The 20,545-nt window shown below is 33.6% G+C and overlaps 1 protein-coding gene across 12 annotated transcripts in view; it reads left to right on the plus strand.

Annotated features, from left to right (window-relative positions):
• The window catches only part of RAPGEF2 (Rap guanine nucleotide exchange factor 2), a 245,627-nt gene that overhangs the window by 196,928 nt on the left and 28,154 nt on the right, over positions 1–20,545 (plus strand). For all 12 annotated transcript variants that reach the window (XM_046656205.1, XM_046656208.1, XM_046656213.1 and 9 more), the window contains 3 exons: positions 8,126–8,303; positions 14,565–14,701; positions 15,333–15,491. In XM_046656205.1, coding sequence (XP_046512161.1) covers positions 8,126–8,303; positions 14,565–14,701; positions 15,333–15,491 — 474 coding nt within the window. The remainder of the gene's footprint in view (positions 1–8,125; positions 8,304–14,564; positions 14,702–15,332; positions 15,492–20,545) is intronic.

Genomic DNA, 20,545 nt, shown 5'->3' on the forward strand with positions numbered 1-20,545 from the left:
TTTTACTAAAGATATATTAGGCTTATGACTCTTTCTTGACTAAAACTCTAGGGGAAACTGCAGCATTATCTGTTTATAGTAAGTTTTTCTTATTAAAGTCTTGAGTATGACAAAAGAGAAGAGATTATTAAGATTGGATCATTCAATTGTTTTTCTTGTATTTTTAAAATTACCTATAGATTAGTTATGTGTTTAAATTCTTATTATACTGATGAATAGAAAAAACTAAACTACTGGGGCTGGCCTCGTGGCCGAGTGGTTAAGTTTGCGCTCTGCTGCAGGCGGCCCAGTGTTTCGTTGGTTCGAATCCTGGGTGCGGACGTGGCACTGCTCATCAAACCATGCTGAGGCAGCATCCCACATGCCACAACTAGAAGGACCCACAACGAAGAATATACAACTATGTACCGGGGGGCTTTGGGGAGAAAAAGGAAAAAATAAAATCTTTAAAAAAAATTTTAAAAAAAGGAAAAGAAAAAGCTAAACTATGGAATTCCAGAAATGTTTTAAAAGCAAAGTAATTTTAATTAAGGAATAGTTCATTGGCTTAGAAATGCAAATTTAGGCAAATTGACTAAAATATGCAATAAAAGGTCCTTTTTTGGGATCTTTAAATATATAATACTTCTATGGGATTTTGGATGGTTTCAAACAAAAAGAACATAATACTCACTTTACAAAGTATAATTCTTGGCTTCTCAGGAATTGTGATATGAGGTGACCATAAAAGTACCTTTGTTTAGAAACATTACAGTGTTTCAGGATCATTGATGTATTCAGGCAGTGCTAAGTTTCTGTTTTTTAAAACAATTACTAAAAGTAACTAAACAGTTAGAATACCATCAGGGCAAAACATATTTGTTTAAGTCCTAAATTTAGTATATCTTAGAAAATTAATTTTATTTTAAGGAAATAATAGGTACATACTTTTCGATAATTCAGGGATGTTGTTGAGAGCTTATAGACTAATAATTGATAGCCACAAATGCAATTATTTGCAGATTCTTGGCTGATTAAAAATTTCTTTATTATTTTGGAATAAGAAATATAATTATCTGGCTCCTTAAAGTAACTTTTCAAATTTCTACTTTGATGCATTGTGTTAACTAAGTCTTTAGAAAGTAATCCTATTTTCAAATGTTAGAGGAGGAGAAGGTGGTGGATCAGAGGAAATTTACTCTCCTCTCCCATACCCCCTGCCTGTTTTCAGAAGTTGATTTTTTAATGTTTATTCGAGTACCCCTTATAATAGAACAATGAACAGTATAAATAAAAGCTGTACTTTATCTTAACTGAAACATCATGATAGAGCCCTCGTCTTCTAAACTTTGAGATGATTATACATTTTAAAGATCTGTATTGGGAACACAGCTTGAGGTTGTTGCAGTTATCACTGCTTTCTTCAAGTATCTACAACCTGAATGGAACTTCTAGAAGGCAAATTTATAAGAATGAAGTAAGTTGTTTATGTAATTTATTGAGACATATTCTGAGAATTCTAGCCTTATTTGTTATTACCTTGAGTAGGCTGGGGTAAGTTCATGAGGAAATCCTTGATGGTCCTTCTGCTGTCCCCAGCTACCATCAGAATGTCTGAGAATCCATAATGTGGGTGAGAACTCCAATTGCTCTGACTTGGCTGGAGCTTGCAGCCTGCAGCCTGACTTTATCTGGGGGTGTAGACTGAAAAGAAGATCCATCTTGTGTATTTTGATTCATTTTAGTTGAGTTTCAAGGCTATTCACTTCAAACTTGATGACAGGCATATAACCTGTTAAATTTCTATCCTTCATAAGGAAAAATCCATAGGTATATCTAAGGATTTAATTATTGTCTATACAAAACTTAACTTTTAATAGGGAGATCCCCAATAGATCATTTATATTATCTTTAAATCAGAAATTCTTGAGAAGAAATCTGACACATGCACCTGGTTCAGTACCCAATCTTGTATTTGAATCCTCTACTACTCTCCTATCAGTCGAGCATCCAGTTTATTCTTGAACAATTCCAAGTCTGGGCACCTATCTCCCCTGGCAGCCCATCTAATCTTTGTACAATTCTGACTTAGGAGAAAGATGTCACAGTGAAGCGAGTATAAATGCTCATTAGATGGTCACTGAAGTTGAAGCTGAATGCTGTGTACAAGAGAGAAAAGAGTAGAGTAATTTTCTTGAGAGAATAAGAGGAGAGGAATTCAAGAGCAAAGTGGAATAACCAGCTTTAAGAAAAGAAACCCTCCTCTGTTTTAACAGGGACAGGTCATGGCAGGTTTGGAGTAGGGAATTTGGGAGTTGAGGGTGTTTCTGTGTGTTAGCTTCAATTTTCCTCTCTGAAGAGTTCATTTGCTGAGAGTGAGAGAGTTGGTGGATAGAGAGCTTTAAGAAGAGAGAAGTTTTGAAATAGTTTCAGAGAGTAGGACTAGAGCAAATTGACCAGAGCAATGGAGGCTCAGTTGAGTTGGTGCTCTCACATACAGACTGATTTCCCTCTGCCCTGTTAAGCAATTTTCTCCACAGTAAGCACGAAGAAAGCAAAGATTTGGCATCACACAGGACTGACGTTTTGTTCAGTGAGTGTAACACAAAGACGAATGGAGCAACGTGCCAGGTTCTTTCTAACCGCAGAGCTTTGTTTTTGCATGCCTTCTGCCTGGAATGTTTTCTCCCAGCTTGATCCTTTTCTGCCTTCATTTTCAAATACTATCTTGTGTGAGAGTTCTTTCCTTATTATTCTCTGAAAAGTGGGTCCTACATTTTGGTTCCTTTCCTGACTAGTTCTTTTATTTAGACTTTAACTGAAACAATTATTACTTTCTTTGTTGTTCCATCTGCCTACTAGAATGACAGCTTCAGGAAGGCAGGGAACTTCTCTGTCTTGTCTCCATTTTCTCTCTAGAGCCTAATATAGAGCCTGGAAGTCGTAGGCATTCAGTAAAGATGTGTTGAATGAATGTGACTGAAATATTAGACTAGGGAATATAAGCTGGAGGTGTGAGAGCTAGACATAGAAGGTAGTAGAGTCTTGAAGACTGAAGATTATGCTTGAGTTGAAAAAGGCATACCTTTGAAGCAGAAGGAAGCAATCTGAAGAGTAGGTGGTTGTTGGTGATAGAAAGCGAAATGCCTAAGTTGGTGATATGAGACAATGCAATTTCCAGCCATGAGTAGGTCCTAGTTAAATGGTATGATTATCAGAGCAGTGGCTTAGGTGGACTGGAAATAGTTGTATAAAAATAGATCGATCGATAGAACAGAAAGTTCAAGCAAAATGCAATTGATGTGTAAGGATGTAATATGTCATAGAGAAAAATTCACAAATCAATGAAGAAAGTGATGGATTCTTCAATAAATGACCTTTGGGGTGGGGGAGTCATTTTATAGTCTCACTGTATATCATAATTAAGATTAAATTCCAGATAAACTAAAGAGTTAGCAAACTCTTAATGGTATAATGAATGATCAAAAAATTTAATAATTAAAAGATCAATTGAGACAGATTTAAAGTCATCATGTAACTCACTTATGCAAATTAACAAGAAAAATATTCAGCTCACAATGTAACAATATTCAAAGGACAAAAGTAGGTAATTGCAGAAGAGAACATGCAAATGTCTGTACCTGAAATAAAATATTTAAAATGTATTAGTAATTGAATATATGAGGATTTAAATATGAAACTATTTTTCCTATCAAATTAGCACAGACTTTCTTACTTAGAACAAATATTTGTAGACAGACATTCTACACCTATTAGGATTATAATTTTTGGAAAGAAACCTAGCAATTTACATTAAGAGCTTAAAAGAACTGTTCCTTTCTGTTAGGCATATGTGTATATATTTTTAAAGCCTATATTGAAATAAAGAACATTGATAGTGTAGAATTAGTAACAGCATAAATTATGATACACAAGCTAGACTTAATGCAGGCATCAGATTATTTTCAAATGTATTTTCATACTTTCTACATATATATGGTGTTGTCTGCAGTTCCTACTCACTTTGTTGTCTCAGTAAATTAATATCAGCATTAGCATTCAGTATAACTTTCTAGTGTAAATTTAGTTGGAGTCTGACTTAGGAGTTATTTGGGTTAAATATGTATGTTTGAAATTCTGCACAAAATGTATTTACATGAAGAATACTTGTTAGGCAACCCTCTTAAACATAGGGATATGTGTAGGATATTTAGTAAGCAAAAAGGTTTTTTGTAAATGCTTTTGAAGTACTTAATGATAAAACGTCTAGTAGTAATTTTATTTTTGTTTTTGTTAAATTAACACTTCACTAGAGCTTTATGGCATTTAATATTTCCTGAGTTTGTTCATTTTTTGATATCCTTTAAAAAATTCAAAATAAACTGATTTAAGAACTGTATTTATAACAAGACAATATATCTAGTCCCTCGTGATTTAAATAAATCATAGAGCTTTCAGCATCGATCTGAGAATATGACTAGTTTTTTGGAGAATATTACTATTTAACTATAATGTGCACTTAAATCTATGTTAGGTTGTACATGTGGAAGGTGAATTAATTTAGGACAGGATTATTAGCCTAACTGAAACATATAAGCCTTTCTTCTTGCTCCTGAGACAAATATAATCAAAAACCTTTTAAATATAAAGTGTCTATGTACGTATCTTTATTTAGAATAAAAGGATTTAAAGATTAGCGTTAATCTTAGTAATATTGTAGTTTGGAGGAAGCCAAAAAATAGCAAGTGTTTTGTTTATGTTTATATGCAAATATGTTTTTAAACATTTGATGTTTTCTGACTTAGAAAGCAGAAAACATTTTATTACTTTATTATATTTTAACTGTTTTCTTTATGAAGACAGTTTATTGAGAAAACTGGGCAAAGTGTTTAGTAGTTTGTGTTGGTCAGACCTGATTTTGAGTCCTGGCACAATTACTAGGTTTTGTCTTGTTTTGTTTACACTGAAGAATTTTTTTAATTTCCCCTAGTGTTTTCTCATCTGAAAAACAGGGGTGATAATCTTAATTTGCTGAATTGATATGAAAATTGATTATTATATATTAAAAGCATCAAATAAGTAGTCATTTAATGTAAGGATCACTGTTTTTATAATTATTGTATGAGCCATTTAGCCAGAATTTAATGGGTGCAGTTCGCCTGAGAAAAATCTTTTACAGTATGTAAGAGGTTGGAGTGTTTAACAGAATTTTGGGTTTTTTGACAAATTCTGCCACTGTAAATTATGTGCAAGCTTATTGCTGGAATGGGGAGAGGTAAATATATGCAAGTCCTGAGATGAAAAATGTGTCCTCTTGAGGAAGGGACTTTTGATGTAGCCTATAACTGGCTTTCTTTTCTCTTATTTGATCCATAAACAGTCTTATGAATGGCAAGATGTAACTCCAGTTTATTGATGATAAAACTGCTTTCATAGAGGTAAAGTGGCTTTATGCTAAAGTCTCTTAATGGTAAAGCTGAGATTTGAACTACTAACCTCTGGGTTTGTCTGTTCATTCAGCGAATATAAATTCAGTAACACTAGGTTCCAGGCACTCCTTACAAGTTTAGTGTGCTTCTCCTACAGACCAGGTGGTGTTCATTAAACTTAACTCCACTGAGTCTGTACACATCTCATTATTCATGAGAAAGTGGTATTATGAATTTAGTAGATTCCTAAAAAATTGTTTATCAAGTTCTATTGAAAGTGTATTATTAAAAGATATTCTGTAGTATTTTAAAATAAAGTGGATATTTATTTTGAATAAAAATAATCTTCTAAGTAATTTGTTTAGTGAATGTTATTTTATGAATAGTTGCTTTCTTAAAGATGGAATTCATGTAACAGATGGAAAACAACTAATGATCGTTTACACAAATAAGGTTTAGGGTTCAGTTTTGGAGAGATTAATCCACTTCACATTTGGAAGTCTTTTCGTTCTTCTTAAGACTTAAATATAGTTTATATAAATGATAGTAGTGAATCTTTGGGTTGGTATAAAATATCTTTTTCATCTCTTACCATATGTTAGAAGTTTAAAAATTAAAAACATTAAGTTCTATGACTATATTATTTAAAGAGTTTTTGGTTTTTGATTTTATTTCTGTCTTCAGTAGTGCTCCTTCTTCACTCTAGGCTAATATTAAAGAATGTGTGTATAGAGGACTGATTACATGTATATTTGAAAATATAAGGTGATGAATAATAATCTGCAATGTTAAGATGAAACTGAGGTGAAAATGTAATCATAGCAAGCATTAGCAAATTGTCACATTTCTAGACTTCAGAACTAAGGTGATGATAGCAATGTTGGCCTAGTTTCTCTGATCATAGCCTTGGCACACTACATCACATCGAGTTCTACTTCAGTTTCATTCTGGAATCTAGAGACAATTCTGTCAATTCTGAATTTAAGTTGGAGATGTGTTTCTGAGCATGCCACAATTAATTCTCTCTGCCTCAGCCGTGAGGCCTTATTGCTCTCCCACCTGGAGCACCTTTACTCATAATTGCTCATAATAAATGCTAAGCAATAGCATTTACTAAGGCCATTGTTTAAAGAGCTTTTGTAGACATTAGGTTTTTCATTTTCAATTATTCTGTCTTCTTTAAATATTTTGACTTCACTTATTTTCCCCTTAGTTTTTTCTTATAATGTTATGTACTTTAGTTCAGGAAATGGTATCTGAAGAACTGAAAATGTGATTAAAATTCTTTTTGTTAAACTTTAGAAAATATTAACATGTGCTTATATTGCTTCAAAATGTGGGATTAAATCTTGTGTTCTATAATATAAACCAAGACTTTAGAAAGGTGATATTTTGTTGATAAAAAAATAATGCAATTTATTTTTTAAAAATATTGACAAACTAAATTATAGAAAAAGTATAGATCCTTATATAGGTCACATTCGTATGTAAGTATCTATCACAGACAGATTAGGATGTGGTTAAGACTCTGGAGCCAGAATTGCTGGTTCTAATCTTGATTCCACAATTCATCATTAGCATAACCTTTGAAAAATATTTTCTCTTTACTTAAATGTTTGGAGAATAATAAAAGTTAATAATGGCACTTACTTCATAGGATTGTTTTAAGGATCAAATGGGTTAATATATAGAAAGCACTTAGAGCAGTTCCCCAGCACATTGTAAGCATTCAGTGTTAACTTATTATTATTATTATCAGGTTCAACATTTTATGTTTTAATCTCCCATATTTTTCATCTATATTTGCCTATTATTAAAAATACGATGTCCTTATTGTCTTTGAAAATCATGTGGGTTATGAGTTATTTGAAGTTGGTAAATTTATAATATATGTCTTCTACAAAGGTAACAGTTTTATAATAAAATGCTTTCAAGAGTTTATTTTATCTGGAAAAACACAGTTGTGGTGTTCAAGATTGATGTAGTTAATATTTAATTGAATTCATTTTTACTATGATTAAGCGGTTAGTGAATTCTGTGTATATAATGTCAAACAAGGCCAATATGATTATACATATTGTTGAGATGAAAATCACAAAAGGCAATAGAATGACCTAAAAAGGATAACTGTTCTAGGCTTGAGATAAAGAAAAGAGACCATTTTGAAATTTGTGACTCTAATCAATAATCAAACTAATTGTTAATGTTTTGTTTGCGTATTGATCATGTTACCTTTAATTTGTGATTCACTTTTCCATAAAGACTGTCTAATAGGGGAGAAGTGGTTCAGTCTTCTTGGCATTAATAAATCCACACCTCATTTAGGGAAGGAATTGCTTAGAACCAGTTGTCACCCTTATGGTCTTAGCTTAAGCCATTCTCTTTGAAAAATGGAGTGAAAACAAATACTGCCTTTTTCTTCTTTATTCTACTGTTTCAAATGCCATATGACAGCTCAGATAAGAAGTTAAAGTTATTGAGATAAAATCATTAATCCTAACTAAAAATTTAATAGGAGATAAAATCACTCATGGTTTGTTGAAGTAATTCTTTTACATAATGCCTGGTGCATAAATATTTGTTGATATTGAATACATGTAACTTAGTTACAGAAAAATTAATATAACACAAATTTACTATTTCAAACGACTTATTTCTTTTTGATACAAAAGATTTACTTAAAACAGTTAAAAAATGTTTTTTTGGTTCATTTTAAGGCCACAGAAAGTGAGGCTGGTGATATGGACCTGAGTGGGTTGCCAGAAACAGCAGTCGATTCTGAGGACGATGATGATGAAGAAGACATTGAGAGGGCATCAGATCCTCTGATGAGCAGGGACATTGTGAGAGACTGCCTGGAGAAGGACCCAATTGACAGGACAGATGATGACATTGGTGAGTTTAGTTGAGAAAATGAATTAAAGAACAATTTAAAATATTTAGAGGTAAAATTGTGTGATATAATATGGCCCAAGAATAGTGGGCTTTAAAAAGCCATTAATACGTAAATTTCCTTTATATGAACAGTAACATTTGTTGAAAAAAAATTTGAAAAAATCAATTTTACTACATCAATACCTTCAAGAGTCTACAAATAATAAAACTTCCTAATAAAATCCTTCCACATGAGCTCTTTCTTTGCTTACTTTATGACAAAGAAAAATTAAAATAGTCTTCCTAACAATATTACTTCCATTATTTTTCTTGTGAGCATCATCCCTATTAAGCTCGTGTTTTCTGTATGTAAACATTAGTCAAGGGGCAGTTGGCCAAAACTGTCTTGTAAATGAATTTGCTCCTATTCTGGCTCCATATGAAGATGTGACTGAGTGGAAGAAGATAGCAAAATGTCAAGTTAGCAGCATATGAGCTGTGGGGGGTTGAGACTTTCTTTAGGTGCACCCTGAGGTTAAAAATCTAAGTGGCTTAGTATCCATTTCCCCATCCTTGAGATTCCCTTTGCTTAACATTGCCATCAGAGCAAGAGTTGATTGTGTGTAGTAATGGTTTAGTGCTTGAGTATGTCTTCTACACTCTGGCTTCTTCCTTAGAATACTGGCAGTGAGAGCAATTTCTGTTGAGAGTCACCCCCCTACCACAGGTTGAGAATCTCTAACCCTTGCTTGAGCCTGGATTATCTGTTCTACTGCTCCTCTAGCTCTGTTTGAGTCAATACGTATTTGAAGAGAAATTCAAGGAACTGAATCTATTTGCATTTGATATAGGGCAGTATGGACATAATTATGAGCGGCTTGTTGCATGTGTTTTGAGGGAGACAAACATTATATATAAGGAAAAATTCATACCACTTAAGCTACATACATTGGCTAGAAAATCAAGGATGAAAAACCAAAACCTTGGATTAGATATTTAAAATATAATTAAAGTCATTTATAGGAATTGCTGACTATTTATGGATGACTATCATGTGGTGGTAACCATTCATTCATTCAGCTAATGTGACTGAGCATTTTTCTGGGTCCTGGCAACTCAGTGGGGAACAAGGTAGATGAGGTCCTTGCTCTACTGCAATCTGAAGAATTAAGTGGGGATTAAGGATGATGGAGGTCGGGGAGTGGACTGAGCAGGAGCCTATTTTAAGAAGGAAGGGCTGGAAATGCCCCTTTAAGAGGCTCAGACCTGAATGAAGTGAAAAAGGGGAGTCAGCTGTCCCTATGGCCACCAGTACAGAAATTTGTTCTGTATTAACCCTTTCTGGATAATTAACTTCTAGATTTCTGCTAGAGTTAGGGATTTAACTGTTTCTCAAATTCCCATCTCTGATTCCTCATTATTTTAGCCCATTTCCTACTTCATCACCTCCATTCCCCATTCTAAGGGTACTGGTAGTTCATAAGTCTTTTAGGAGTTCTACAGCATTAATTGGAGTGGTTCCGTTTCACCCTCTGAAAACGTGGGGTTTCACTTTCTTATGTCTGATACCACATGTTCATTTGATTTCCAGTGTCCAAAATTGTATTTCACTCTCCCATTTTCTTTGTCCTTGCCAACTTCTTTTTAAAAATATATTTATTGTAGGGGCCGGCCCCATGGCCGAGTGGTTAAGCTCGCACACTCCGCTTTGGTGGACCAGTGTTTCGCTGGTTCGAATCCTGGGCGTGGACATGGCACTGCTCATCAGGCCATGCTGAGGCAGCATCCCACATGCCACAACTAGAAGGACCCACAACTGCAAATACACAACTATGTACCAGGGGCTTTGGGGAGAAAAAGGAAAAATAAAATCTTTAAAAAAATTAAAAATATATATGTATATAATTATTGTAGGTCTTTTTTTTTTGGTTAGGGAGATTTGGCCCTGAGCTAGCATCTGTTGCCAATCTTCCTCCTTTTGCTTGAGGAAGATTGTCACTGAGCTGACATCTGTGCCAAAATTCCTCTATTTTGTATGTGGGATGCTGCCACAGCATGGCTTGATGAGCAATGTGGAGGTCTGCACCTGGGATCCAAAACTGTGAACCGTGGGCTGCCGAAGCTGAACGCATGAACCTAACCACTATGCAACCAGGCCAGCCCCATCTTTGTTGTAGTTTTAAAGGGAAAATGAAATTCAAAGTGTGTTCAATTTGACATCTTAATCCAGAATCTTTCCTCATAGGTTTATTTTTTTTAAACTAGATTGAACAATACTTATAAACAGATTAATGTGGAAGTTATCATTTTGTAAGCTAATGTATTTTCTCTTTTGAATATGTTCATTTTCGTATGGTTATGGAAGAAGATGATTACTAAAATATGTGTAGCATGACATTCCTGAAAACTTAAGACTTTTACTTCATATCTGAGAAGCTTTCTCTCCCAGAATTTCTGGAAAGCAAGAGCTATGATGATTCCTACAAATGAATACACAGAACTCTTTAGCTCTTCTGCTGTCACTCTTGTTAAATCTAACTCATCCTCCTGTATTTACTTAAAACCAGACACCTTTCATATGAACTATATAAACATCTGTATAATTGATGCTTTCTCCAGATGCCTCTCTTGCTGACCACCTTCCTCCACCTCTAGAAAAAAAGAAAGGGATGGTGTTGTGTGTTTATGGTTTAAGTTAGATCAAATGAAATTGCTAATATTTTATTATATTTTAAAACCTGCAGTAATTAAAAAATTTGGCCTTTGGGTTCCCTTGGATTCTTCGATGTACCTTTGTTTTGATACTTTGAAGCAAGAGACTTTATTCATTTTTGCTGTCCAACTCATAACTTTGTAGGCACAACCATTGAACTGTTGTGAATTTAATTTTTTATTTTGAGGCCCTGACACATTAAGGTAGAGAATTACTTTGATCCCTTTCAAAGAATTCCTTTTTTCCCCCTTTCATGTACCACCAAACAGGCCCCACAGATTCTTTTTTGAAAAACATCTTAATATTAATCATTTCTTGTATAAAATTAAACCAAAGCAAATAAGATAAGCTAATTTTCTTTTTTTTTTCTTAAGGATTGGCACCTGGGCTAACAACTGTTGCCAATCTCTTTTTTTTTTTTTTCCTGCTTTATCTCCCCAACCCTGCCTGTACACAGTTGTATATCTTAGTTGCATGTCCTTCTAGTTGTGGGATTAAGCTAATTTTCTAAATTGACCTTAGCTTCTGGTGTCTCTAAGTTGATTGTTTGGCTTTTCTTTGTGTTACATTGACTAGAAAAGAAGTTTTTAAAAATGTCTAATATCTTTTATAAACAAGAATATTCTTTTCCTAACAAAATAAAATAGGTCACATTAATGTATTATTCTAATAGATTCTTCCAAGAAATATAGAAGAAAGTAGTCTTGCTTCCCCCATCCACAGCTTCTTCTTTCCTGATGTCCTAGGAACTATCTTATTACTCATTCCAAGCTCTGAATTCTTGGCTGCCCTAACCCCTTTAGCCCTCTGTGATCCCCGTGTCACTATCGGAGTCTGTGTTGAGCCGTGATAGCCAAATGCTTCCATTTTATATTTACTATATTTTTTAAAGATTGGTGATAGAAATTCCTTATTTTTAAATTTTTTCTAATCCTCCAGTGTAATAAATAGTAGAATAGACGTCATCACAAAGCCAGTGATACCATTATTGAGTCTTTGAGAGTCTTAAAAGCTCTTAGATGCCATTGATTAAGCGTTTACTTATTTTTAGTTTTTTAACTGAGCCTAGAAAATTATGTACATTTACTGTTTATTAGATCTTTTCTTTCTCCTTTATTTATCCTTATTATATGTAATACATGGATATTTTCTATCCTGTTCTATCATGACCCACTAATGGAGTAGGAATCTGCCAAAAAGCAAGAAAAATGTCTACGCAAACCACTTAAAATCATTACACCAAGTATTAATGAATATATTTTATATACTTCATATTCTCCAGTCATATATGTGGTGATAAGTTGACTTTTATTATTGGCTAAACATATTATGTTAAATTTAAAACACTTCTGATGGGGCCAGCCTGGTGGCATAGTGGTTAAGTTTGCGTGTTCCACTTCAGCAACCCAGGGTTCCGAGGTTTGGATCCCGGCTGTGGACCTACACACTGCTCATCAAGCCATGCTGTGGCAGCATCCCAGATACAAAATAGAGCAAGATTGGAACATATGTTAGCTCAGGGACAATCTTCCTCACCAAAAAATAAAATAAAAATAAATCTGACAATTTCTAGTCTTATATTTTTCTTAAGACCATGCTTGTCCAAGGAAATTTAGCTATTACTAGGGGAGGAAAAAGAGTAAAATGTGTGGTCTGTAGGTAATATTTTAATACCTTATGGTGAGGGGTGGGAGATGATAACTGAAGAAAACAGAGGCTGGAAACAGCAGAAGTAACTGTGATGTGCTACTCAGAGGACCTCAACTTGTTCATTTGCCTTTATGTTTCAAATCAAAAGGTCAGTGGATTTGTAAAACAATGATTGCTACCTCCCATATGTAGTAGATATGGGTCATCTCTTGCAATAGTATTCAAAATTGCTTTACTGCTGTCCCCAGGAATAAATATATTTTATGGCATGATACAAACACACCTACTCATTTCAGAAATGTTTCATTAAACAGAACTTTGTTCTTTCTGTAAGTGATGTGCTTTGGTACTCTTTCTTCTTCTTCTTTTAAAACGCTAGTTGCAACAGTAAATTATTTCCTGACACATCAGTTCTAGGTCAGGTTGAAGAACGCTGTCCTATGGACAGAGTTCCAGGGTACCACTTATCATTCTTCTTCTGATTACCGAAGCCACCCTGTATAATGAAGTCTTATACCAGGAGGGATGACGTAGGGTCTAATCAGAACAGATGTTACCCAGCTGAGCCAGAGAAAACCACCCTGTCTGACCTTCTGGAAATCTAATGTTTTCGTGGAACATATCTTTCTATTCTGTGTTGTTTTTGCAATTAACAAACTATATCCAATAACGTAAAATTTGTTACTAAATCCTAATGGATAGAAGGAATGTGTGTAGGGACAGTTTCATTATAAGGGGACGTGAAAAATGTAGTAGAATGTTTAGTTAGCCAGAAGTTTGAATAATACAAATATAATAATAATAACAATAATAGCAATTCTCATTTATTGTTTACTCTGTGCTAAGATTTGATCCTCACAGCTGTCCAGTGAAGGTAGGCATTATATCATTCTTTTACAAATGAGAAAAACATGCCTTAAGGAAATTAATTAACCTACCAAAGTAATATAACTAGTAAGTATTCAAATGCTGTCTGACACACACCCTGTGCTCTTTATCACTACCTATAATGTCCAGCATGGGCTTTGGAGACAGACAGTCCTGAATCAGGTCACTGCCACCTCCTAATTATATGACTTTGAGCCTCAGTTTCCTTGCTGTGAAATTAAAAAGAAAACATGCACCTCATAGAGCCATGTTAAGGAGTAAGGAAAGAACTTAGTGAATAATTAGAAAAGCTAACTAATAATAGAGAAAATAAAAAATAGAGCCCAAAGGACTTGAAAAGACTGTGAAGTCACCTATCTTGTCAACAGCTAGAATTATACCAAAATCTAAGCTGTTTCTCCACAGCATAGTCAATATGAAGAGTGATTAAACTTCTCTTCTACCAATCTGTGGGATAAGAAATAATATATCAGTTTTCATTTGCATTTATCATAAAATGTTGTAATTTTTTAGTTGATTAATTTTTATGGATTTATCTGATCCATACAAAATATCCCTTTGTTTCTAAATCCTGGAATATCTTTAGGTTGAAGGTAGTTATTTTTGCTGACTGTTTCGGGCATCCACTTGCCCAAAAGCCACGGGAATGGACCTGCTGACTTTCTGGAGAATTCTCAGAGCTCTATTTCATTTCAGTTATCATTTCACCCCTTAATAAGCCTTAATAAGATCAGGATTCCTTTTCAATAGGAATTCCCCATTTGAAGTTTATTAATTTTTTCATTCCCATCAGAATTTGAATTACAATGTATATTATGCTCCTGAATCAACAAGGAAATGTCAGTTTCCGCAGTGACAGAATTCTTTGTATACCTGCAAGAAATTCAGCTTTGCTAAGATACTTAAAGTAATTGTATTTTTCAGTGGGCAGAATTGTAGGGCATTTAAAAAGAAAGAACCCTAGAGCACTCTTTTTGAATTTTTTTTTTTTTTAAAGTTGTAATTTTTACTGAATGTCTTTTACTTTTCAGAACAACTCTTGGAATTTATGCACCAGTTGCCTGCTTTTGCCAATATGACAATGTCAGTGAGACGAGAACTCTGTGCTGTGATGGTGTTTGCAGTAGTGGAAAGAGCTGGGACCATAGTGTTAAATGATGGTGAAGAGGTTAGTAAATATTTCTACCACTTAAAAAGTTTGTTTGAGGATCTCTCAAAACAGCAAATGAACAAAACATCAGTTCTTACTTTTTCCTCTTAGAAAACGATAGGCAACAATAAGTTTGAATAACTTAAGAATTATGATATTCTCATTGTTATGTCAAAGTATTCCAAATCCATTATTTTCTTTTATTTACAGTATTTCATATGATATTACTAGAGATATTTTGATGTATTAACTTTTCAGATTTTGTAACAAGTGTTTATAATATAATGCCTTTTGTCAGAACAAAATGATATTCTTACTGAGGCAATGTGATTATTTTATTTTTTTTACCTGTGTTTTGGGGAACAGAAGAAAGTTTCTTCCCTGTGTCATTTTAGAGAAGAATATCCAAAGTCAAATTAAAAGAGTAAAATGATCTGAACCCTGTGCTAGGCATATGGAAATCTATAGATTTATGGCTGTGCTTTACTCCTTGCTCTGTGAATTTGTAAGCAGTTAACTTTATTTGAGTGATTTGTCCCATCTTTAAAATGAAAGATCTGCTAAATCATTTGTAGGGACTATTCTAGAGTTTACAGCTGCATGATCATGATGGGTTTTTTTTTCCATTGTCTTCATTTTTTTGAATTAGCTGGACTCCTGGTCTGTGATTCTGAATGGTTCTGTGGAAGTGACTTATCCAGATGGAAAAGCAGAAATATTATGTATGGGAAATAGTTTTGGTGTCTCTCCTACCATGGACAAAGAATATATGAAAGGAGTAATGAGAACAAAGGTGGATGACTGCCAGGTATAAAATATCATTAAAAATGTATGTTTTATGCTCAATAAAGAACACTTATGTATGCAGTTGTGGTAAGATTTTTCTGCCTATATAAATAGGTCATGTTTTAGATTTATAAATAAGATTTTAAAGTAGCGCTATTACTTTTAGTGTTATTACGCCTCAGGAAATTAAAAATAAATCTCTCTTAAAGTTATTTGAACTCTACAGAGCTAAGTGTTCTATTAAAAAAAGTGTTCTATAAATATGGTATTTTAAAATTTGCATCAATAATAACTGATAATCTATTTGTCAAATAATATGAAAGTAAAATGCTTATTATGAAAAGAAATTATAAGTAGATTAATAAAGTTGATGTTATACAGTTATGCAGTATTTTATTTAAATTCATACAAGATAAGGAATTGTTTTTAGAAGTCGTGAAAATCATAGTATGAATCAGTAGAAAGACTTGCTAGTAAAAAAAAATTGCTAATAAAAAGAACATACTTGATGGCAAAAGAAAAATGTCAATGTCAATATTATATTAATTATTTAAAAGCATTTAACAAAACTAGAGAAAATATTGAGACCAAATGTGAAATTTAATTAGATAGATATAACCAGTAATCTCTATATTAGTGAGAAAGAAATTTAAGATGCTTCTGTTATCAAGTGTTTATAGTTTGTCTTGTATTAAAAAATTCGTCTTTGAAAGGTAAAATATTTTAATATAAATAAACTAAAAGATTTGACCTAGACTAATTAAAACGTTACGTGCTGCTCATTGTATTTATTAGACTGCAGTCTGAAATACATCTGAAAATACTTTATTCTAAAAGAACATCATTGGGGCCGGCCCTGTGGCCGAGTGGTTAAGTTCACTGCTCTGCTTCGGTGGCCCAGGGTTTCGCCGGTTTGAATCCTGGGCGCGGACATGGCACCGCTCGTCAAGCCCTGCTGAGGCGGCATCCCACATGCCACAACTAGAAGGACCCACAACTAAAAATACACAGCTATGTACTGGGGGGCGTTGGGAGAAAAGGAAAAATAAAAATCTTAAAAGAACATCATTGAATTTTTATATTATCTGATAAATGTAAAACAGTACTCATTTAAATTTTCATTTTAAGCATTTTACTTACTAAAAGGAAAATGACTATGGCTATAAATATAATCATCTTCCCTGGAGAATCAAAATAGTGTTGCCAAATAATCCTTCAGTGAAAACCGTAGAGAAAAAACAATGGCTATGAATCAATGTTTTGAAAATGTAATGCCAGAAGAGCATTCTAAATATAATTGACTCTCAATTATTTGGCATAATAGAGGGAAATAAAATGGTAGGTAAATCTCAAAGTCTTTATTTGGCCTGGAAATGTGCATTTAAAAGAGATCGTATGTGATATTTCAGCTCTGGAACTGTACTCCAAAAAATAATAAGGCCAAACTGAGTCAAAACAAACCAGAAAATTGTTGAAGATTTCTGTTTCCTGTTATCTCTTATCAGTTCCTCCCTGAACCCTTCTGCATGTTGGCATTGCTAGAGCATTAAAGGGCAGTAAAAGTTACTTTATTTCTGAGAATTCAGCTATTGCATTAACACCTCTTAATTGGCCAATGCTTTTTGTTAGAAATTTTGTAATCATGGGACTGAAGTCATATAAGAGGCATAGAAGTGTTTCAGAATAATTGATAAAAATGTTCCATGACTGAATATTAGTGTGCTTAAATAATGTCAGATGTACCAGATAGCATTAAATATTTATCTAGGAGTTCTGGGAAAGAAAGAGGAGGTAGATGTTAGCAAAGAAAGTCTAATCTATTTACTGGATGAGGAATTGGTGGGAAACTCAGAGTGACAGTCAGCAAGGTAGACTCCAAAAGAAAACTGATTAAAAAAGAAACCTCTGATTAAGATTCCTAGACTCCTATAGCTCCTTTTATGATATACAAAGAGGATCAGGAGTAAGGTATCTGCTAGAGAAAGTCTCTTTCTTCCTTTCCCCTCCACTCCAAGCCACTATAAAAGGAACATGTTAAATCAGGAGTTTCAAGCATCATTCCTATACTTCCATGGACCCATCTGCTCAGGCCTGACATTCAATCCCTTAATAGGAGAATGGAGAATGAAGTTAGAGCATTTAATGTAAATGTTTGTTTGGGATAGTGTTTTAGTGTATTTCTGTTAAAATGTCATATATTTATCAGAAAGTACAAATGTTAGACCATCCTCTTGTTAGAGGAAGTAAAGGAAACAATGAGAATCGTATTTTCATGCATCTTGAAAATGGCCTCCATAAGTTTCTATCATTCCACTGAGTACATTATAGGGAATCAGCAATTATTGAATGAAATGAACAAAAATGGTGTTCTTTCTACCAAGAAGCAGCAACTTTGCCTAGTATTGGCTCTCATTTTCTTACATTCCAGTGGATTCCAAAAATAAAAATTGGGTAATGTGATCTAGTTGAGCTCATGTTAAGCCTAAGGACACAACAGTGAGTGGGTAAATTTAACATTGATTTCTGTTTGTTTGGATCCCATGATATGCTCAAGGTTGTATTTTGCTCTGGGTCCCTTCTTTGTGTGCTCCTCTTCCAGTTTTCTCCTTTCACTGTCTATCCTTGTTCCCGTTTGGTTTGAAGGACTAAGGCAGGACCAGATGTAGACATCCTATGGTATAGGCAATTGGTAGTGGTTTTGCATTCCCCCTATATACCTCTTTCTTTTCTTTTTCCCTCTTCCTATCCCTCTTTTCCTTTCCTCCTCTTCTACTCTCCTAGTCCCCTTTCCCTTCTCCACTGCCTACGTCTTAGGCCTGCCAGTGATCCCCAGGCATTGCTTAGCCCTGCCCTACACCCTTCAGTGGGGAATGAACACTTGGCTACCTGTGTGAACAACTAGGTATGAATTTCCCTTACAGGCCACAAAGTACCAGTTTAAATAGATCTAACCTCATCAGGTTAACTTGTTAGACTCACCTTTCCTTGAGACCCTGGGAGCTAATGACACTTTGAATTTAAGAAGTAGTTTTGGAGGAGAAAGCAGTTGCATGGATAAATTGAAAGTTGACTGCACTGTGTTATGATTGAAGTTTAATTTTACTTCATTCTTTTATCATCTGTAATTTTTCCACTACATATCAATTGTGATGTCATGTACCCAAAAGAAAATAATGCTGTGAGATAAACTGCCTTTGGCCTTTTATAAGCAAAATCTTGTTTGAATTTTTATATCAGGGTGCCAAGATCATACAGTACTTTCATGTGTTAACAGCTGCCTGAAAGTATAAAACTTCACCAAAACAATTATGTATATAATTCACAAATTTTCAACTGGCTTCATCATACTAGCTAAAATTATATTTCTACTTATGAATTTTTTCTTAGGTCCACAGACTTCTTAAAGCAAAAATCTGCTAATAAAATTGTAGATAAATGTTTTCATCTTAAGTTTATTTCTTTTAGATATGGCTATATTAGAAATTCAGTTTGGGATTTTTTTTTTTTTCTTTTTGGATGGTATTTCAATTTGCTACAGAAGAAATGCCAAAAATGTCTGTCTAGACATCAGGAATTTTAAATCAAACTTATTCTAATTTCCTTAAGACCTTAGTCAAGAAGATTAATTTTAGTACATTTCTCTTCAAAAAGCATCTTCTTTTCTCTATCTACTTACTTGTTTTAACTCAGGGATATATTCTTCTTTAGGTGACGAAGAAGAAAATGATATAATTATGTTCTCTGAATATAAGAAAGAACACCTAAAATTATTTGGAGACATGAGGAACAATTTTACTGCCCTGTAAAAATAAAAAATAAAAATATTTTTGAGACGAGAGACTAAGGACCACATATTTCAAAACATACGCACACACACACACGCACACACCTGTGATTAATTAAAAAATTAAACTATGTAATTACTTACAAGAAAAGCCTATGTATCTTGAATTTTACCTTTTTGATTCTGAACTCTTAATAGAAAAATTAGTGAGATTGTATCAGCGAACTCAGTAGAAGAAACAATATTATAATATTGTGATTATGAGACATTGGGAAAATTAGCACGCTGTTGGTACAGCTGTTTCCTCATCTATACAATAGGGGTAGCAGTAGTACCTTCTTTATGGGGTGATTGGGAGGATAAATTGAGAAAGTTCCTATAAGGCTACTGTAGTATGATGTGATGATGATGATGATGATGATGATGATTACAATGATGTCATCGTCATTATAATTGTTATTACAATATTTGATTTTGCACCTTTAAAAAAAATTTAATGTAGTATCATGAACGTTAAGCCAGAACTCTAAATGTCCTATAAGAATATGATTTTGGATGGCTGTATCATATTTTATCTTATATATGCTTTAATTTAACCATTCTCTTTTTTTCCATCTTTTCACATTAAAGGAGAAAAAGAAATGTCCATGCTTTTTTCATTCCCAGTGATTTCTTAAATAAAAATGTAATTATTCAAAATTCAGATAAGACAATGATTTTTATTTACTTAAGAATCTACTCTTGTCTCCTCACTGGCCTCTGGTTAAACTGTGTAATAAGTGATTTCTGTAATTCATTCTTAACCTTCTTTAAAACTACTAAGAAATGTAGTTGAGTGGTTTGCTCTAAGTCCTGAAATATTTTATATTTGGGGTCATGGAGGAGTAATGGCTTAACGTGCATATTACTGTTAACTTTTTCTTTAAGAGCAAAGATTACCTTTAATACCAGTTATAAGAAATAAGGATTTGAGCTTAGCAAGACTGTGGCTTGTTTGGTGGACCTTTTTTGAACAGACCCTCTAATATGGTTTCTTATCAATATAATTAGCAAATTTATAATATCGACTTCATGGGTATCTCTGAATTTCAATGTCTTTTACTGAAACCATCTTTATTTTTAAATTGTTACTTTTAAAATCTTTTCAAGCTTTTAAAACCCACTAAATGGAAATAATGTCTTTACATTTGTCCTTCTAAAACTCCACTCCCCTCACCCAGTGTTTTTAAGTTGTCAAAGAAGCAGCGTGAAAAAGGCTCTTCTAATTTTATCTTCTGATTTTTAAAATGGTT

This window comes from Equus quagga, chromosome 3, assembly GCF_021613505.1.
Source record: "Equus quagga isolate Etosha38 chromosome 3, UCLA_HA_Equagga_1.0, whole genome shotgun sequence".
Taxonomy (NCBI): Eukaryota; Metazoa; Chordata; class Mammalia; order Perissodactyla; family Equidae; genus Equus; species Equus quagga.